This window comes from Propithecus coquereli, unplaced genomic scaffold (genome assembly GCF_000956105.1).
Source record: "Propithecus coquereli isolate 6110/MARCELLA unplaced genomic scaffold, Pcoq_1.0 Scaffold25, whole genome shotgun sequence".
Classification (NCBI taxonomy): Eukaryota; Metazoa; Chordata; class Mammalia; order Primates; family Indriidae; genus Propithecus; species Propithecus coquereli.
This window is the reverse complement of record NW_012148063.1, coordinates 8,800,605-8,818,601: the sequence shown is the minus strand read 5'-3', so window position 1 is coordinate 8,818,601 and position 17,997 is coordinate 8,800,605. Positions and strand designations below refer to the sequence as shown.

General features: G+C 47.5%; 1 protein-coding gene across 1 annotated transcript in view; it reads left to right on the top strand.

Annotated features, from left to right (window-relative positions):
• The window catches only part of PARK2 (parkin RBR E3 ubiquitin protein ligase), a 1,159,373-nt gene that overhangs the window by 1,140,551 nt on the left and 825 nt on the right, over positions 1-17,997 (top strand). The window contains exon 12 of the mRNA XM_012646791.1: positions 8,161-8,278. Coding sequence (XP_012502245.1) covers positions 8,161-8,278 — 118 coding nt within the window. The remainder of the gene's footprint in view (positions 1-8,160; positions 8,279-17,997) is intronic.

Sequence of the window (17,997 nt, the reverse complement as noted above, 5' to 3'; positions counted from 1 at the left end):
GGCCTCGCCCGTGGCCAGCTGTGACGGTTAATTCTGTGCGTCACTGTGGCGAGGCCGCGTTGCCCGGATCAGCCACTCGTCTGGGCGTCGCTGGGAAGACACTTGGTGGATGTGACTAACATCTACAGTGGTCGACCGAAGTGAAGGAGGTGGCCTCTCAGAGTGGGGTGGCCTCACCCCATCCGTTGCAGTTCTGAAGAGCGAAGACCGAGGTTTCCCTAAGGTGAAGGAATTCTGCCTAAAAGCTACCACACGGGAACCCTGCTGAGTGCCCACCTGCCCCGGCCACAGATTTCAGACTTGTCAGTCCTCACCTCCCATGAGCCAATTCCTTAGAGTAAATCCATGTATTTTGTATATGTGAAGATACGTGTGCCCTGTTGATTCCGTTTCTCTGAAGCCCCTGGCTGATCCCCAGCTGCCGTAATCACCGAGCGAATTGTAGTGCTCTCTCAGAGCCACACTTTCCCATCTGTAATGTGACACTGTAAAGTCGGGAGGACTTAATGAAATAACACGTGCACGATGCCTAGCTCAGAGCCCAACACATCACAGTGGGAGCTCAGCAAGGCAGTTGTTTCCCACCCATCCGGACCCCCGGGACCACATCAGGCTGGGAGACCAGACACACACACCAGACACACTACTAGAACCCCTCTTCCCTCCTCCCCCTAAAATCCCTCTGTCTTTGCTGACTGAAGCATTTGCAGACATTTTGCCAGCAGTGGTTCTCAAAGGGTCCAAGGCCAGTGGCATCAGTATCACCTGGGAACTTGTTAAATCACAAATTCTTGGGCCCCACCCCAGACCTACTGATGCAGAAACTGACAGGGGGAGGATCTGCAGCAATCTGAATTTTAACAAGCCTCCAGGGGATGCTGGTTTGACAGCCACCTTCTGCTAGCATGGAAGCACCACAAGGCAGGCATTGTTGGCTTGTTTGTCATCTCTTTTGTTTGCTAGTGTATCTCCAGTGTCTAGGACAGTGCCTGGCACATCTTAGTCACCCAACAAAGGCCTATCGAATGAAGAAATTTCTGCATTCAATCTAGCAAAAATAATAGTCTGCTTTGTACCAGAGTAGCTACACTTTACACAAAGCACGCGCTTGTTCTCTACTTTACCTTATTCTTGCATTCTATTAGTGATGTTTCCACGTTCAAAATCCTGTCTATGTTCATAATTTTAGTCATTGCTGACCTAAGCAGACCATGAACTAGAGATCTCCATTATCAAAAATACAAACTAGCTCATCTTTTTTGCTGGAGTGTAGATTTTCCCCATTTGTCAATTTATGACAATAGTTGAACACAAAGCACTTTAAAAATTCCCAATAAAGGGTACCTATTAATAATCTTGCTACTTAATACTTATGTTGTTGCATTTCTCCCATCAATCTCAAAATAGGTTGATAGACATTATTTACTTCACTTCCTCTTTATGGAGCATGTAAGGCCCCAGGGGGAGGACTATGTAAGATCTAATCTGTGGTGCTTGGTACACATTCCACTAACAGCAGAAATCACCACTGTTAGGATCATCATCAAAAATGCTCTTCTAAATTGCATTCTAAAGCATGGCTCGGGACGTCTGGGACTTGGTGGAGACAGTGTAACCTTGTGGAGTCCACTGAGCCCTTGGCCGGACACTCCATTAAAAATCCCAGCACTTTGATGATTTCTCTCTCAAACAATGATACAGTGAAATAAGTGTGTGTGTGTGTGTGTGTGTGTGTGTGTGTGTGTGTGTGTGTATTTCCCCAAAAGGGATAATAATAAAACAATGTTGTGAGTGAAGGAGCTCAGGAAATTTTGCCACAAAATACGACTACTTTGTGTAAAGAGTATTTTGAATTACAGGTCCTTCAAGATCAAAAATGCATTGGAGGGGCTTTCCCTCTATCTACATAAACCAGACTGACCCACTGACCAAAAGATCAAAGGGTGCAATTGACTTCCCTTCCTCTCCCTGTTATCTCAGTATATTGCAGGAAGGAGAATCAAGAATGCAATCAGATCTGGCCCAAATAGTTTAAATATAATACCTGTCTCTCAGGTTAATTTAATTTGCTAAGAGAATCATTTACAAGTCAATCTGCTTCCCCATACGTTCATCCTCCCTTGCCCCTAAACAGAATTACCTGCACTCCTCCTCTTCCCCCCTCCCCCCTAAAAAGTGTGTGTAAAAATATCTGGATTCCATTGGGATATTGGGGAATCACTCTGCACTCCTCCCCATGTGCATGGTAAATAAACCTTTCCCTTATTAATCAGCCTTAGTTGTTAGTTGATCATTCAGTGAACTTTCGGGGGGAAAGGGCAACTTTCCCCTCACCCCTACATGAAAACGACAAAGCCAGTTTTGTAAATGCCCTTTGCCAAGTAGGAACATTATGGATGGGCTCAAGGTCCCTGAAAGGTGATGCAGTTTTCATGCTCACCAGCAGGGGGCGGGCTGCTCACGGGCCCCGCCATTCACCTGCGACTACAGGTTGGAAAGGGTGCTCGCTGCAGAGGTGGAAGGTTCCAGTAATTGTGTGACAACAGGGTGTGAACTGAGCATTCAGTTTTGATGAGAAAGGTGAAGTTTAAAAGCTGCCATTCATCTGAAAATACTCATGTTTGAATTAAGCCAACTATGTTTTCAGTGATTAATGGTAATCTGAGGATGCTTTTTGGAACATAGATTTAAATTGACTTTTAGGATTAGAATATACTTGTCTGATTACTGGCTAAACAAGTGGCACAGATGTTTCCTAAAGCAGCCCCTCGAGTTGTTCTAGCTTACCTGTATGTTAACGTGTCTCCCAGGCACTAGCTTGGCTTTTGTTATGAAACCTCTCGCAGGACACTTGAGTTTACCTGTATTTTCAAAGGAGAGTCAAGGCCAATCCAGGCCTTCGGCAGCCTCTTCCATTTGTGCAAACTCCCAGCATCTGACATTCCCAGCTCTGTAAACCACAGATGATAATGACGATTACAGCAAAAGAGCAGTGACTGTGACGGCAGAACACAGTTTGCGTTCGGGGCGCAGCGGGCTCTGCGCTGAGCTCTGTGATTTATTGACTCACAACAACCCATGTGCGGTGTGTGCTGGATGTATCGCTCTTTGACACACGAGTGGGAGTTTAGCTTATGTGCAGCAAGATTTAAACCTGGTACCTGCAAAGCCACTCCTCCTATGACAGACACCTCTAATCGTTCACTTAAAGTCATCACCATATTCAACAAAACTATTATTCCTTCTTAAGCCCCAGATTGGCTATCAGGCCATACTTGGCTTGCTGAGGCCATTTTGACTCTGTCTGTCTCTGCGTGTGTGTGTGTGTGTGTGTGTGTGTGTGTGTGTGTGTGTGTGTACTATATGTGTATACACACACACACACACACACACACACACACATAGTACAGGAAGTTGCTGTTTTCAGCCATGAAATACATAAGAAGAGAGACTTGTCCTGTTCCACCTCCACCCCCACCTGGCATGTGCTCTCTCTCACACACACACACACACACACACGAACACGCACGCACACGCTCGTTGTCCTTCCTGTGATAGGTGAGCAGTAAGCAGGGACAGAGTTCCGTAAATTAACCCAATTGTTACGCAGCGCTCTATGAGCACACTTTAGTGCGTGGCAGGGCGATAATGCTGAGTCACACAAACCCTCTCCTCCTGGCACCACAAGCCATAGCTTTGTAGCTCGATGACTCAGGCCCTAACGGAGGGTGCGTTTATCCAACTAACCAATTTCTTCTTCGGGCGGGATTTGCCGTCCAGGGGGTGAAGGGCTCCCAAACCTCCTGCACCTCACAAGCCCTGGGACACTTTTAAGGATTCCACCCCAGACCTACTGAATCCAAATCCCCAGGGTGTGAGCACAAGAATCTGCATCACTTAAAAATCCTTAGGTGATCCTGAACCAGTGGGCACACAGCCACTGCTTGAGATCATTCTGGAAGGATCTGAACATCAGCCTTAAGACATTCATGAAGGATGCAAAACAAAGATGTGCTCATCTCGGTAGACAATCCCCCCAGGAAGTGGCCGTCAAAGGTCCGAAATATTCACCACTGGCAGTTCTAAGGCTGTTTCTCCTGATCCCGAGGTCAGCCAGGCCGGCAGCAGTGACTGGGCCATGATGCCCTTTCCTCCCCGTGGATCCACCCAGTGACGGTAGGAAGTGACAAGAAGAACTGCCATGCCAGGGAGGGGGCAGGGGACTCCCGAGGGCCTTCTGGGTGACTGTGCTGCCATGGAGGAAGGTAGCCTGCAAGTGTCAGGGGCAGCCAGACAGTCAGTGCTGATGACGACGGAGAAAAGGCGTTGGCTTTGCAATCAGAGCCCCCTCATGTCCTTGAGAGCAGGTTCCGCAGGTCAGGGGGAAAGCAGGGCCGGCCGGGTGGCAGCAGAAGAGCAGGTACGCGCCAGGAGTGGAGTTGTTTGATGGTGTCGAAGGATGCAGGAGAGGGGTGGGCTCTGGCTGGGGCCGGGGGAAGGGGGACAGATTCTCCCATTACCCTTTTGCCAAAAATTGTTTTAAAACTGCTCTCTGAGCTGGGCGCGGTGGCTCACGCCTGTAATCTTAGCACTCTGGGAGGCCGAGGCGGGCGGATCGTTTGAGCTCAGGAGTTCGAGACCAGCCTGAGCAAGAGCGAGACCCCCATCTCTACCAAAAATAGAAAGAAATTAATTGGACAGCTAACAATATATAGAAAAAATTAGCCGGGCATGGTGGCACATGCCTGTCATCCCAGCCGGTGGGGAGGCTGAGGCAGGAGGATTGCTTGAGCCCAGGAGTTCAAGGGTGCAGTGAGCTATGACGGCCCCGCTGCACTCCAGCCTGGGGGACAGAGTGAGACCCCATCTCTAAAAAAATATATAAAATATTTAAAAACAATAAAAACTACTCTCTTGGAAGTCACCAAGGACCTCCAGTTCTCCATGGCATCGTGTTAGCATTCGGCCCCCTCGTCGTCTTTGGAGCCTGTGGCGTCATGATGAAAGAGACACGCTGCAGTTGCAGGAGCACGGGGTGTGCACTCAGTCAGCTCGGGGTTAGATGCAGAACGTGCCGCTCACAGGCCGTGTGATCTCGGGTGGGCAAAGTGTTTCGTTTCAGGACGCCCTGATTTCTTCAGCCCAAACAGGTGCTAACAAGACCTGCCTTTCAGGGATGCTGCAATTACCAAACTGCGTGCCCGAGGTAAAGCCTCTGCCGCAGAGCACCCTTCCTAATGTGACAACCTTGTCACTGTCTCTTCAAACCGTCCCCTCCTGGGCACCTGGGTCCCAGACCAGCTGGCCGCCACTCCCTCTGACAGCTGCAGCGTGATTTCTACACACGTGTCCTCCTGTGCAGATGTCTTAGTCATCGAATTAATGGGGAAACCAGCAAAAGGACAAGAGAGCTGGTTCCATGGGCGTTGGAGGAACAGGATGCCGGGTAGTTCGTGGGAAAGAATGCCGAAATGTGATTTCTAAGTTATACACAGCACTGGTTCACAGCCTACGGGGAAACGAAACCATAACCTTTGGGCGCATATTCTCTACCAGACACAAAAGTCACACCTTATCAGTGTTCTGCAAGCTGAGCCCTAACTCTTCCAGGCTGCGACCCACCTTGCCCTCATCAGGTGCAGGTCAGAGTGAACTCCTGCCCCCCACCCGCTCCCCGAGAGAGAGCTGGCTGGCTGGCCCACCCGCTTGAAAGAAACTCCTCTAGCTCGGTGCTAAAAAGCACTCTACACTGTCACCATTTGTTTGTTTCTCAGGTTTGGCGTTTTCTCCTCTTGTCGCTGACCTTTAAATGTGGGCATCTCCACGAGGGTGTGTCCTTGGTGTCCTTGTCTCACAGATGCTCCGGTGAGCACCTGGGCTGCTTTGGGCTCTCTGTGGAGTGGGCGCTGAGGTCCCTGTCTACCCACACTGCTGCCCACGGTGTGCACTAATCCACGCCCCGCCCAGGCAGTGCCAACCTGAGGCTCCAGACCCTCTCTGGCCCCTAGAGCAAGCGATAAAGGTTTCAATATTTGCAATACTGAAGAAACTGTACTTCTGTGGGGACAAAAGGGACTATTTTAGATGCTAATGTACCATGTGATTTCTGACTAACCCCAAGCCTGGGAATGCCTCCGAAACGTCCAGTTGACGTATGACTCTTCATGCAGGAACACCTATCCGCTGTAAGTTTCACCTGTCCTCCCAAACAACCCTTGACAGTGGTACAGAAATCCTAGGCTGTGACACTCACAGCATTGTCTCAGCCACCTGCTCATTCTTTCCAGAGCATGTAGACTTTTACCCCTAGATATGCTATAAGCCCTGAGTCTGGACGTCTGCCTGTCCCATGGCCACCCAGGACCATGCTTCTGTCTGTAAGTTCCTCTAATGAGTCGCCCTGTACCAACAAACTGGATTTGTCTGCCTCCCTCTGTGGTCTCTTTGGCATTTGGGGGCTGCTTTGTATATACAGCCCTTTCACAGAACAACGTTCATTTAAAATAACAAGAACGTGTTGTGTTTCACAATCAAAACTCTCAAAACGTGGAGTCTGTCTTAGGCAGTTGGGGCTGCTATAACCAAATTCCAGAGACTGAGGCTCTATAAACGACAAACATTTATTTCCGGCAGTTCTGGAGGCTCAAGGTCCGAGATCAGGGTGCCAGCAGGGCTGGTTCGGTGAGGGCCTTCTTCATAGACTGCTGACTTCTCATCATGTTCTCACATAAGGAAGGGGCCAGAGAGTGCTCTGGGGTCACTTTGATAAGGACGCTAATGCCTCATGGCCTAGTCACCTCCCAAAGGCGCCGTGTCCTGATTCTATCACTTTGGGGGCGAGGATTTCAACATCGGAATCTGGGGAAGGCTATAGCATTCAGCCCTTTGCAGAGTGTGCAAAGGAGATGAGAAGGAAGCATGTCCTTGCGGGTGACAACATCAGGAACTGCTGCTCTGGCTTCTTCCTTTTCCCGCTTTCATCCCGAGGTTCCAACCCTCATAGCTGCCTCCGCTGCCCGCACACTCGTGTGCAGTGACCTGCAGCACTCTGGTGTGCAGTGGTTGCACGGGGGCCCTTTCCTTCGCCCTGCCAGGTGGTGAGTTTGCAGTGCACCGACCTGGGGGCCTTGCTGCTGCAGATGATAGATGCACAGCCCTTCGCAGACACACGGGGGTCTGCGGGTCACACTCACTCTGCTTTGTGTGCTCCAGGGTCAGAAAAGAAGTGAGAGGAAATTGCTATTTTGAGACACAATTATTTCTCTTCCTTTTCCATCATTTTTTTCTTTCTTCCCTGAAAGAACAAAGCACAGTAATATAAATTTGCAACTTTCCGGTTTGTAATTACCCTCCAATAATGTGCTATTGCTAGGCATGAGGTTTCTTGAAGTTGAGCTCTGAATATTTGTCTTGGACTGAGCATAGTATCTTTGTTAGAATAAATGTTTTATTCACTGGCTGAAAATGCTTTTAGTGTGGCAGCGGGTACTAAAGCCTCCGGGAGCGCACATGCCCCCCGCCCCGCCGGGCCAGAGACTCCAGGGCTTGAGCAGGAGTCCTCAGGGCTGAGTACAAAGACTCCGCAGGGTGCCTTCCGTCACCTCAACTTCACTTCCTTGTTCCTGCGCCTGTCCCTTCTGTGACAACATTTGGAGTTCCCCATCTTTCCGGTGCAAGAAGGGAAGGGAAGATGTAGAGGACAGTTTAAAAGCAAAGATTGTGGAGTCACACCAACCCTCTTACCTACCAGCTTTGGGCCATGGTTTCACTTGTCTGATCCTCAATGCAAAATAAAAGCTAGTATTCCCATTGCGCACCTGAGGACAGGTCTAATGAGGAGTGCATATGCGCAGGGATCACCTTGCCTGCATGCTAAGTCCCTAATAGATGTTACTCATTACAATTACGCAAAACCACGAGTAGGAGACTTCACGCTATAAACTGAGCTGTGCCTTCCCGGCTGGTGTCACGTGCTAGGAGCACTGTGCTCCCATCTAGGCAGTGGCTGTCCAGCACTTGTCAAGGGAGCTGATATTTGGGCTTCTTGCCCAAAGGCACTTCCATCTTTAAGAATTTCCTGTACTGGTGTTTCAAGGAACCTAAACTTCAATCCCAGTAATAAAGATCTGAATTTAAACTCCTTTTGTCTTTGTTGCCCAGGCCTACAGAGTTGATGAAAGAGCCGCAGAGCAAGCTCGCTGGGAAGAGGCCTCCAAGGAAACTATCAAGAAAACCACTAAGCCCTGTCCTCGCTGCCACGTACCAGTTGAAAAGAATGGTGAGTCTGGGCTGCGCAGAGCACGAGGGTGTCACGGGCTCTCTTGGGAGAGTGTGAGTTGCGCAGTGGTAGCAGTGAGGGATTCTGAGATTAAATAAGATAACGTCCGTAATGGGCCTGGTGTGTAGGGTAAGCCCTTGATACACGACACCCATTGTTATTATTTTTCATGTGACACGAACATATTTAGCGAGTTCCATGGCTATGTCAGGCAGACAGCATTTATGTGGACGGGAAGGAAATAAATACAGAAACTCAGATCAAGATATTGGAAGCGGTTGAGCACAGTGGCTGATTGGTGGTGGCCGTGGTTTTTCCTTCCTCCCCGTGACCTTCCTGTGCTCTGAGGCTGCACCACCAGATGACCGTGTTGCCTGCCATCTCCCCAGCTCTGCAACGTGACTGGAAGTTAAGCTGTAGTCCACGTGTCCACATTTAAAGTATTCCTGTGGCCCAGCCCTGATTCCTCGCAGTAACCGTGGGGGACATGCCTGCCGTCCATCCTGGACGTGCCACCCGGTGTACAGCCATCACAGCCAGTGCTCGCAGAGCTCTTTCTGCACGTGAAACATCGTACACGTGTGTCGCAGAGTCAGCAGCATGACTGCAGATGAACCGTGGAACGAGGCGCCAGGCGCGGCCTCCCCAGCTTCTCACTGAGCACCCACTACAACTGGCTGGTGGCTGCAGGGAGGGGCTGGCTGTGGAGTGAAGCGTGGCCAGGCCATGACCAGCATGCAAGTCTTTTCAGTTGTGTCCTTTAGAAAGTCATCACTGATACAAACAACAGGGTGCTGACACTCCCCAGAGCGGTGGGCACGGGCTCAGCTCCGTCCAAGTCCCCAGCTCTGAGTCAGTGGTCTCCTGGGGAAGAAAAAGAACGTGCCCAATGAATCATTATCACCCCTTTGCTGCTGCAATGCTCCTAGAACGGGCAGTGTCCGCACGCAGCCATGAAGAGCAGGGGCATCAGTGGGGTCGAAAGAAAAAGCCTTTCTAGCCTTGGCCACCACTTACTGACTGTGCAGGTCAAACTGGCAAGTGAAAAGGAAGGAAGACAGAGTGGCCCTTGCAGGAGAGGGTATGTGACAGTGATGGGTGCTCAGGGCCAGCATTCCACTTCACAGGGACTGAAAAAGCACAGATCACATAGTAAGAGACCATTTTCTATAATCAAAGGTTCTTTTTTTGTTTTTACCCATCCCCTCCACACCCCCTCCTACCTGCCCGATACCCTATGAATGTTACTTCTATGTGTGCACATTAGTGTCGTGCAGGGAGTTAGCTACGCTCCCAGCAAAAAATTGGGTCCCTTAGGCAGGGATCGTCACAAAGGATAAGAAAATAATAGAAAATGGAAAAATAATAGAAATAAAAGAATACACAGAGACGAAGGTATAGTTTTATAGATTTATAAAGAAAAGGCAAAGTGGGGGTACTCGGGGGTCCCTACAATATCCCCGTCAATTGTGAGGCTCAGAGTGAAGTTTTACATGGGTATTCATAGGTACAGTGATCAGCTGCCAGGGGTAACAGATTTACATAAAAACAGGTAATTCGTTTTAGGTTAAAAGTATTTCAAAAGGCTTCTATAGATCCCTTAATTAACTCTATCTACGTGAACAAATGGTTACAAAATCTTTCAAAGACAAACTTCTAAGTTCTAAGGTAAATTTATCACTTAACAGAAGGGTTAAACAGAGGTATAGTGGCTCCATATTTCTTTGTCTAGTTATTGTGGATGGAGACAGGTAGTCAGGAGTTTAAGCAGGAACTGTCCCTTGGGCTAATTGCTTTTAGCCACAGGTGTCTGTCTCTCGAGTGGGCTCTCTTTGATCAGCTCTCATCCTGTGGCTCCTTGCAGACCTGCTTTGTCATTCAAAGCAGGCAAGAACCACAGGTTGGAGACTGCAGCGTCACCTTGGAAAGCAGCTGCCACTGACCTTTGAGATGCCCTCCTGCGGTGGAGTAGCTTTTGATATACAAACTAACATGTTCACATATTCTTTCAGGGCAAAGCCCTGAAAAACTCCTGAGATCATTTCTGTCTCTAATATAGTAATATTAATTTATGGAGCGACATCGTTGCTCAATTTGTACCAATTTGATGGTGAGTACATGTGGTATTTGTTGTTCCATTCTTGTGATACTTAGAAGAGTGGGCTCCAGCTCTATCTAGGATAGTACAAAATATGTTAGTTCACCATTGTTTCTTGTGGCTGAGTAGAACTCCACAGTATACATATACCACATTTTATTAATCCACTCATGTATTGATGGGCACTTGGGTTGTTTCCACATCTTTGCAATTGTGAATTGTGCTGCTATAAACATTTGAGTGCAGATGTCTTTTTTATAGAATGTCTTTTTTTCCTTTGGGTAGATGCCCAGTAATGGGATTGCTGGATCAAATGGTAGTTCTACTTGTAGCTCTTTGAGGTATCTCCATATTACTTTCCACAGAGGTTGTATTAGTTTGCAGTCCCACCAGCAGTATATGAGTGTTCCTATATCTCTGCATCCACACCAACATTTATTGTTTTGGGACTTTTTGATAAAAGCCATTCTCACTGGAGTTAAGTGACATCTCATGGTGGTTTTGATTTGCATTTCCCTGATGAATAGAGATATTGAGCATTTTTTTCATATGTTTGTTGGCCATTTGTCTATCCTCTTTTGAAAAGTTTCTGTTCATATCCTTTGCCCACTTTTTAATGGGGTGGTTTGATTTTTTCTTGCTGATTTTCCTGAGTTCTATATAGATTCTAGTTATAAGCCCTTTATCAGATGTGTAGCATGTGAATATTTTCTCCTATTCTGTAGGTTGTCTATTTGCTCTAGTGATAGTTTGTTTGGCTGTGCAGAAGCTTTTAAATTTGATCATGTCCCATTTATTTATTTATTTTTGTTGATGCTGTGATTGCTTTTGGGGTCTTCTTCATAAATTCTTTGCCTAGGCCAATGTCTATAAGAATTTTTCCAACATTTTCTTCTATAATTCTTTTGGTTTCATGCCTTAGGTTTAAATCTATTATCCACTGTTGATTTTTGTGAGTGGTGAGAGGTATGGATCCTGTTTCAGTCTTCCACATGTGGCTGTCCAATTTTCGCAGCACCATTTATTGAATAGGGATTCTTTTCCCCATTGTATGTTTTTGTCTGCTTTGTCAAAGATCAGATGGCAATATGAGGATGGTTTTATATCTGGGTTCTCAGTTCTGTTCACTGGTCTATATCTCTGTTCTTGTGCCAGTACCATGCTGTTTTGGTTACTATAGTCTTGTGGTATAGCTTGAAGTCTGATAAATTGATGCCTGCCAATTCGTTATTTTTGCTTAAGGTTGCTTTAACTCTACGGGGTCTTCTCTGGTTCCATACGAAGGGTAGAATTATTTTTTTTAGATCTCCGAAAAATGATGTTGGTATTTTAAGAGAGATCGCATTGAATCTGTAGATCACTTTGGGTAGTATAGACATCTTAACAGTGTTGATTCTGCCAATCCATGAGCGTGATATGGTTTTCCATCTGTTTACATCCTCTGCTATTTCCTTTCTCAGTGTTTTGTAGTTCTTCCTATAGAGCTCTTTCACCTCATTAGTTAAATATACTGTTAGGTATTTTATTTTCTTTGTAGCTATTGTGAAAGGTATTGAGTCTTTGATTTGGTTCTTAGTTTGACTGTTTTTGATGTATAGGAATGCTACTTATTTGTGTACATTGATTTTATAATTTGAGACTTTGCTACACTTATTTATCAATTCCAATAGTCTCTTGACAAAATCTTTGGAGTTTTCTAGATATAAGATCATATTGTCAGCAAAGAGCAATAGTTTGACCTCCTCTGCCACCATTTGGATGCCATTGATTTCCTTCTCTTGTCTGATTGCTCTGGCAGGGACTTCTGGTACTATGTTGAATAAAAGCGTTGATAGAGGGCAACCTTGTGTGGCTCCAGTTCTAAGGAGGAATACTTTCAATTTTTCCCCATTCAGTATGATGTTGCTGTGGGTTTATCATATATGGCTTTATCATTTTGAGGTAAGCCTATTTTGTTAAGTGTTCTTATTATCATAAAAGGGTGCTGAATTTTGTCAGATACTTTTTCTGTGTCTATTGAGAGGATCATGTGGTCTTTATTTTTACTTCTATTTATGTGGTGAATCACATTTATAGACTTGTGTATGTTGAACCATCCCTGTACCTCTGGGATAAAGCCCACTTGGTCGTGATGAATTATTTTTTTGATGAGCAGCTGTTTGCTAGGATTTTATTAAGAATTTTTGCATCTATATTCATAAGGGATATTGGTCTGTGGATATCAGCCCAAAATTGAAGCAGCAATAAAAAACCTTCCTAAAAAAAAGTCCCTGACCAGATGGTTTCATACCTGAATTCTACCAGACCTGCAAAGAAGAACTGGTGCCTATCCTGCAGAAATTATTCCACAACATGAAGAAGGAAGGAATCTTCCCCAACACATTTTATAATCAAAGGTTTTTAATTTTTTGCTTGTATTGTTTCTAATGGTAATCCTCAAAGTTGGTGAGGGCAATCATAAGTAAGCATAATTTTTCTGGAAACTACTTTGGCAATATTCATAAAGACTTTAAGGTTTTTATATTATTTGAACCAATAATTCTACTTCTGGAAATCTACCCTAAATAAATAACATGAAATACACAATATGTTCATGCAACCACCCCCCCACACACATTCTAGGAAAAAAAGGTGCTAATTGCAGCATTATGTATATTAGGGAAAACTCTAAATCATCAAACCATCCAATGACCACACTATGAGAAAGATTGGTTTATCCTGATGCAGCCACGGCAAAGCACCGTGCAGCCCCACGTTGCGGTATCACGGGAGTTGAGAGCACAGACTCTGGATTTCCCCTGCCTGAGTTCAAATCTGGGCTCTGCCACATACTGTGTGGCCTTCTGAGCACCAGCTTCCCCTTCGTGAAACAGGTTCACAGCAGCGCTTCCTCGCGGGTTGAGGTGAGGATTAAAGGAGGTCATGCGTCGGACGTGTGAGCTTTCACCAGCCAAGGGTGTGCGTGTTTCATGTCAGTGAAGACGTGGCGGGGGGTGGGGACTGCGATCCGTCCTAACTGGGAAATCGGAATTCCAAAAACAAGCACCATGTGATGTCAGTTGTTGAAGTATAAATTTGTACATATGGGCAAAAAATAGAAAGAATGAAAAGAAGACTGGAAACAGTAGCTATGTGTCACAGTGGGTAGTTCTAGGTGTAATAGGATCGAGGGTGACTTTATTTTCTTTTTATAATAAACATGCTTTTTAATAATAAACATGCATGGTGTATAACGAGAGACAAAGAATTGATAAAAGCCAAGCAAGTCTCTGCCCCCAACAACGGGAGGACCAGGGAGCTCCTTACATGCCTCTCCTGCAGGCGCCGATGGCAGGAAGGGTGGGAGATTGGCCCAGAGGTCTGTAGGAGCCGCACCGCGCAGGCCTCCTGGTTAGCGCTGGCTTTGGTTGTGCCACTTTGGGAGATAAGATGTGGGTCAGTGGGCCTGGACACGTTGCTTTCTGCTTCTCTGTTAAGTGGCTCAGTGTGGTTGGGCATTTACTGTCAGCTTGTGCGGACGCTTGAGATACTTCCCCCATGTGTCACTTTGACACACTGCCCAGCCTGTGGCTTTAAATGCTCTCCATATACTGACGGCTCCCAACTCTATATCCCTCCCTCCCCTTATCCCTGGGTTCCCAACACCAATACCCAACTGCCTGCTTAGCGTCCCCGTTACTGTTTAACAGGCATCTCAAATTTATCAAGGCAGGAGGTTAGTTGCTCCTGAGGAAACCTCGTCTTCCCAGGGTGCAGCAAACGCAAACACACCACCCAGGTGCTCAAGCCAGACGTCCAAAGCTCACCCTCCACCCCATCCCCTTCCTCACCTTGTACATTTGGCCCCCATCATGACCCCTTTGACCCAGTCTGGCCCAACACGCTCTCCCACTTCTCTTTCCGCGTCCTCCCCATTCAACTTCTCCTCCAAGCACAGCCTCCCACAGGGGCTCTTCACTTGTTTCTTGCACACCTGCGACCCGCCCTCTGCACAGACAGCGGGTGGATTCTCAAAGGGTGAGTCTGTTCTGTCCCTCCCCCGCTGCTATCTGCTATGGCACTGTAACAACATGGCCCCCGAGGCCCCCGTCAGCATCCTGTTCCCAGCCCGTCGGGTCTACGGGCCTTAGCACACCCAGCTTCCTCCCTGGGACACTTTGGCTCCGTCATTTCCCGAGGCCGGCTCCTTCCCTTCCTTCAGAGCTCAGCTCATGACCTCTCTCAGGGAGACGCCACCCTGTCTAAGGGAAGCCCTGCCCTCCATGGTGGACACCGTGAGGCACCGTCCCAGCCCCTCCAGGATGGAAGGGGCGTCGCCCACTGCAGGGAGCACTGCGAGTGGGGGGCCCTCGGCCTCTGGGGAATCGCCCTGTGAAGAGAACTAGCCCAGGGTCCCTCCTCTTCCTCACAGGAGCCCACGCCCCACGACTGCTGGTGAGGGGTCGGGATGCTCTGCCCACTAGCCAGACTCAGGACGACTCCGGAGAGCTGCGCCTGCCCCAGGGCTCGGGGTGAGCGGCTGCCCCGGCTGTGTCTGTGCCGACCTTCTCCCTCAGCCCAGCTGCCTCCGCCCTTTCCTGGTGAACTTCCGAACGCCCGTCTCCACCTCGGCGCCTGCTCCCTGCTCACCCAACAGGTCACGCGGCCTCTTTAATAATAGCTGCATAGCACTTGCCACCTCCCCAGATTATTGGTTAATGTGTTCGTTTACATGTTTTCTGTCTGTCACCTGGTTAGAACATAAGCCCATGAAGTCAGACACTCTGTCTATGCCCTGAGCCCAGAATAGTGCCCAGACAATAAATATTTGTTGGATTAAAACTTTGCTAGTAGAGAAGATAGACACATAAACAGATATTTGTAATAAAATACAGAGGAAGCAGGCTATCAGACACAGAGACCCGGGCGAAGCGGCTTACTGGAAGAGATGATACCAAGCCATGAGTTGAAGAATCGGCAGAAATTAGCCAGTCAGGGAAGAGCAGGAGGAGGCATCCAAGGCTCCAGGATGGCACGTGCAAAGGCACTGGGGTGTGAACAGGTGTGATAGGAAGCCCCGCTGTTGGTGTCCTGGACACACTGCAGCCTTGGAAGATGGAGTTGAAGGAGTCCAGTGACTCGTGACGGTAGAAAAGTTTCCCAGTCAGGTTATTTCTTTAAAATATTGTGATGTGCTATAAATGGAAAGCACTAATGTTTCACTTCTAAATTTTTAATTTACAAACTAAAAATCTGAAACCTGAAGTTTATTAGTGGTGGTCTAACCTGTTTTAAACTTTATCACGATAATGGGAACAGCCGTGGCCTCTTCACTGAGGACTTTCCCTACCTGGTTTGCATCTAGGTTCGCAGCCTGGACTCAGCATGTTTCAGGAAAGCAGTTCTTCCTTCAGCTAAGCTGAGTGATGATGACAGTAATTTCCAGTTAAACACAGGCTAAACCTCGGCACGTCCTCCTGTAATCCCCTCCAATCTCCAGCCGTTTCTTTCTTCACGCCCATCCCAAACAGATGCAGTTCAGGCTCCGTTCTCTGATCAAGGAGCGGGTGCTGCCAGGTCAATTTGCCTTCAGCTTGTTCAGAAACTTCTCTCTGGATCTAACGAACAGCTGCTGCCCAGAGTCGTGACGTTGGCTGGACGGGGGGGCGTTTCACAGGTTGAGTGTCAATCTTAGGACAGAATCCACTCTAAGGGAAGCCATATTCCCTTCACGTCAGTACCCACAAATTCGTGGGAAGTTTCCAGCAGCTTCTTGCTTGCATTTACCTCTAAGCTGGCAAAGTTTTTAGAGTTATGGTCCTAGCTGATCCTCCGCGTCATGGGATCCAGCAATAGCCTCGTGCCTATTAAGCACCAGGAAAGAATGTTAATAACTTTATATTTATACCCTCTCTTCCCATTTCCTTCTTCTTATTCTACCATGGTGCTGTGATGCTAGTTTCTATAATAAAATAGTACTTACAATGCCAGTATCCCAGATCCGTTAGAATTTGGGTATAACAGGTCTAAGTGTAGAAAAACAATACTCAACATGCTTTTCCTAGTCTCTCACTCAATGACAGTTAACACAGACGACTTCTGTGACCAAATGTGTGGAGGTCACACCAAGCAAGCAATCAGTTCTGCAGTGGACACCAGCTGGTGTCCCCAATTCAATTCTGACACCGTCTACCTAGACAGCATCAGATCCCACAGACTGAGGGCTCGGTCCCCAGGCTGCCTCCTCGTCTTTCCCAGATAGACGCTGGCAAGTCCAGGCCCCCAGAAGTTCTGACCTCCTGGCTTCAATTTGGGGTTCCCATGATCCCCTCTCCGGATTTGATTAATTTGCCAGAGCAGCTCACAGAACTCAGGGAAACGCTTACGTTTACCAGTTTATTATAAAAGATCTTACAGAGGGTCCAGATGAAGAGACGCACAGGGCGAGGTATCGGGGAGGGACGATGAGCTTCCCTGCCCTCCCCAGACACACCGCCCTCCAGGCCCCTGCATGTGTCCGGCTATCTGGAAGCTGCCCAAACCCTGTCCTCTTGGGCCTCTTATGGAGCCTTCATTGGACGGGCGTGACTGAAGCGCGGACAGCCATGTGGAAATGCGCCTGCACGAAAGGGGTGCGTGTAACCACAGACCGAGTGGGGAACCCGCAGGGCCTGTCTGTGCAGATTCCGCTTCCCTGCCTGCAGGGGTGGGCGGGACCCCTCTGGAGTGAGGGTCTTATGACCCGCAGCAGAAAGGCAGGGAAGGTTAGAGTGCTGCCTTAGGCTGGTGAAAGGAGGGCAGGGGAAGGTCAGAGAGAGAGAGATTCTGTTTTCTGAGGCCTAAAGTGCTCCAACATTATAACAAAAGACTGTAATGAGGGCTAAGGGAGTTATGAACCAGGAACCACGGATGAAAACCAATGCATGCATGTCTCATGATGTCACAATACGAATTACTGTGATTTTGCAGTATCACACTATTTTGTCATATTATTTACAACATGTGAGTATACACCCATTACATATGTGTTGAAAAGGACACAATCCTAAATGGAAAGTATGAAAAGTGTTGTAAGTTTTCTCTTTTACTTTCTGCACATCTGTAATTTTTTATGATCTTTAAAACAAACCAAAAAGAAATAAAAAGGGGGATTTTACATGTATATAAGTTATCCTGAAACAAATTCCTATAGCTACATATGCATAAGTATTTTAAATTAGTGGAAGTTCTCATGCCAGACTTCTAATAATAAAAGGGAGACAGTACCGAGGCAATTACTTGGAAAATTTGGCAAGAAAAACAGATTAACCGGATAAATGGTAAAATTGAATAACGGAGCCCATTCAGTGCTGTGCAGAATTCAAGCAAAGACACCGTTCGTGCCTGGATTGTCCAGGAAACTCAGCCGGAGACGGTTCTCTGCACGACGCTTCGCACAAGTAGCTTCCTCTTCTCTTCCCGGCACACCTGGCGTCTAGCCCCAGAGGCAAACAGGGACCATATTCAACCCGTAGGGGAAGGTGAATCATTCCAAAATAAGCCCCCAAACAAGGGGCTTCTCATCTCGTGCTGCAGAGACCCTGCTCTGCGAAAGGAAGAACATTGGAATCACAGAGATCTTGGCTAAATCTCAGCCTTCACC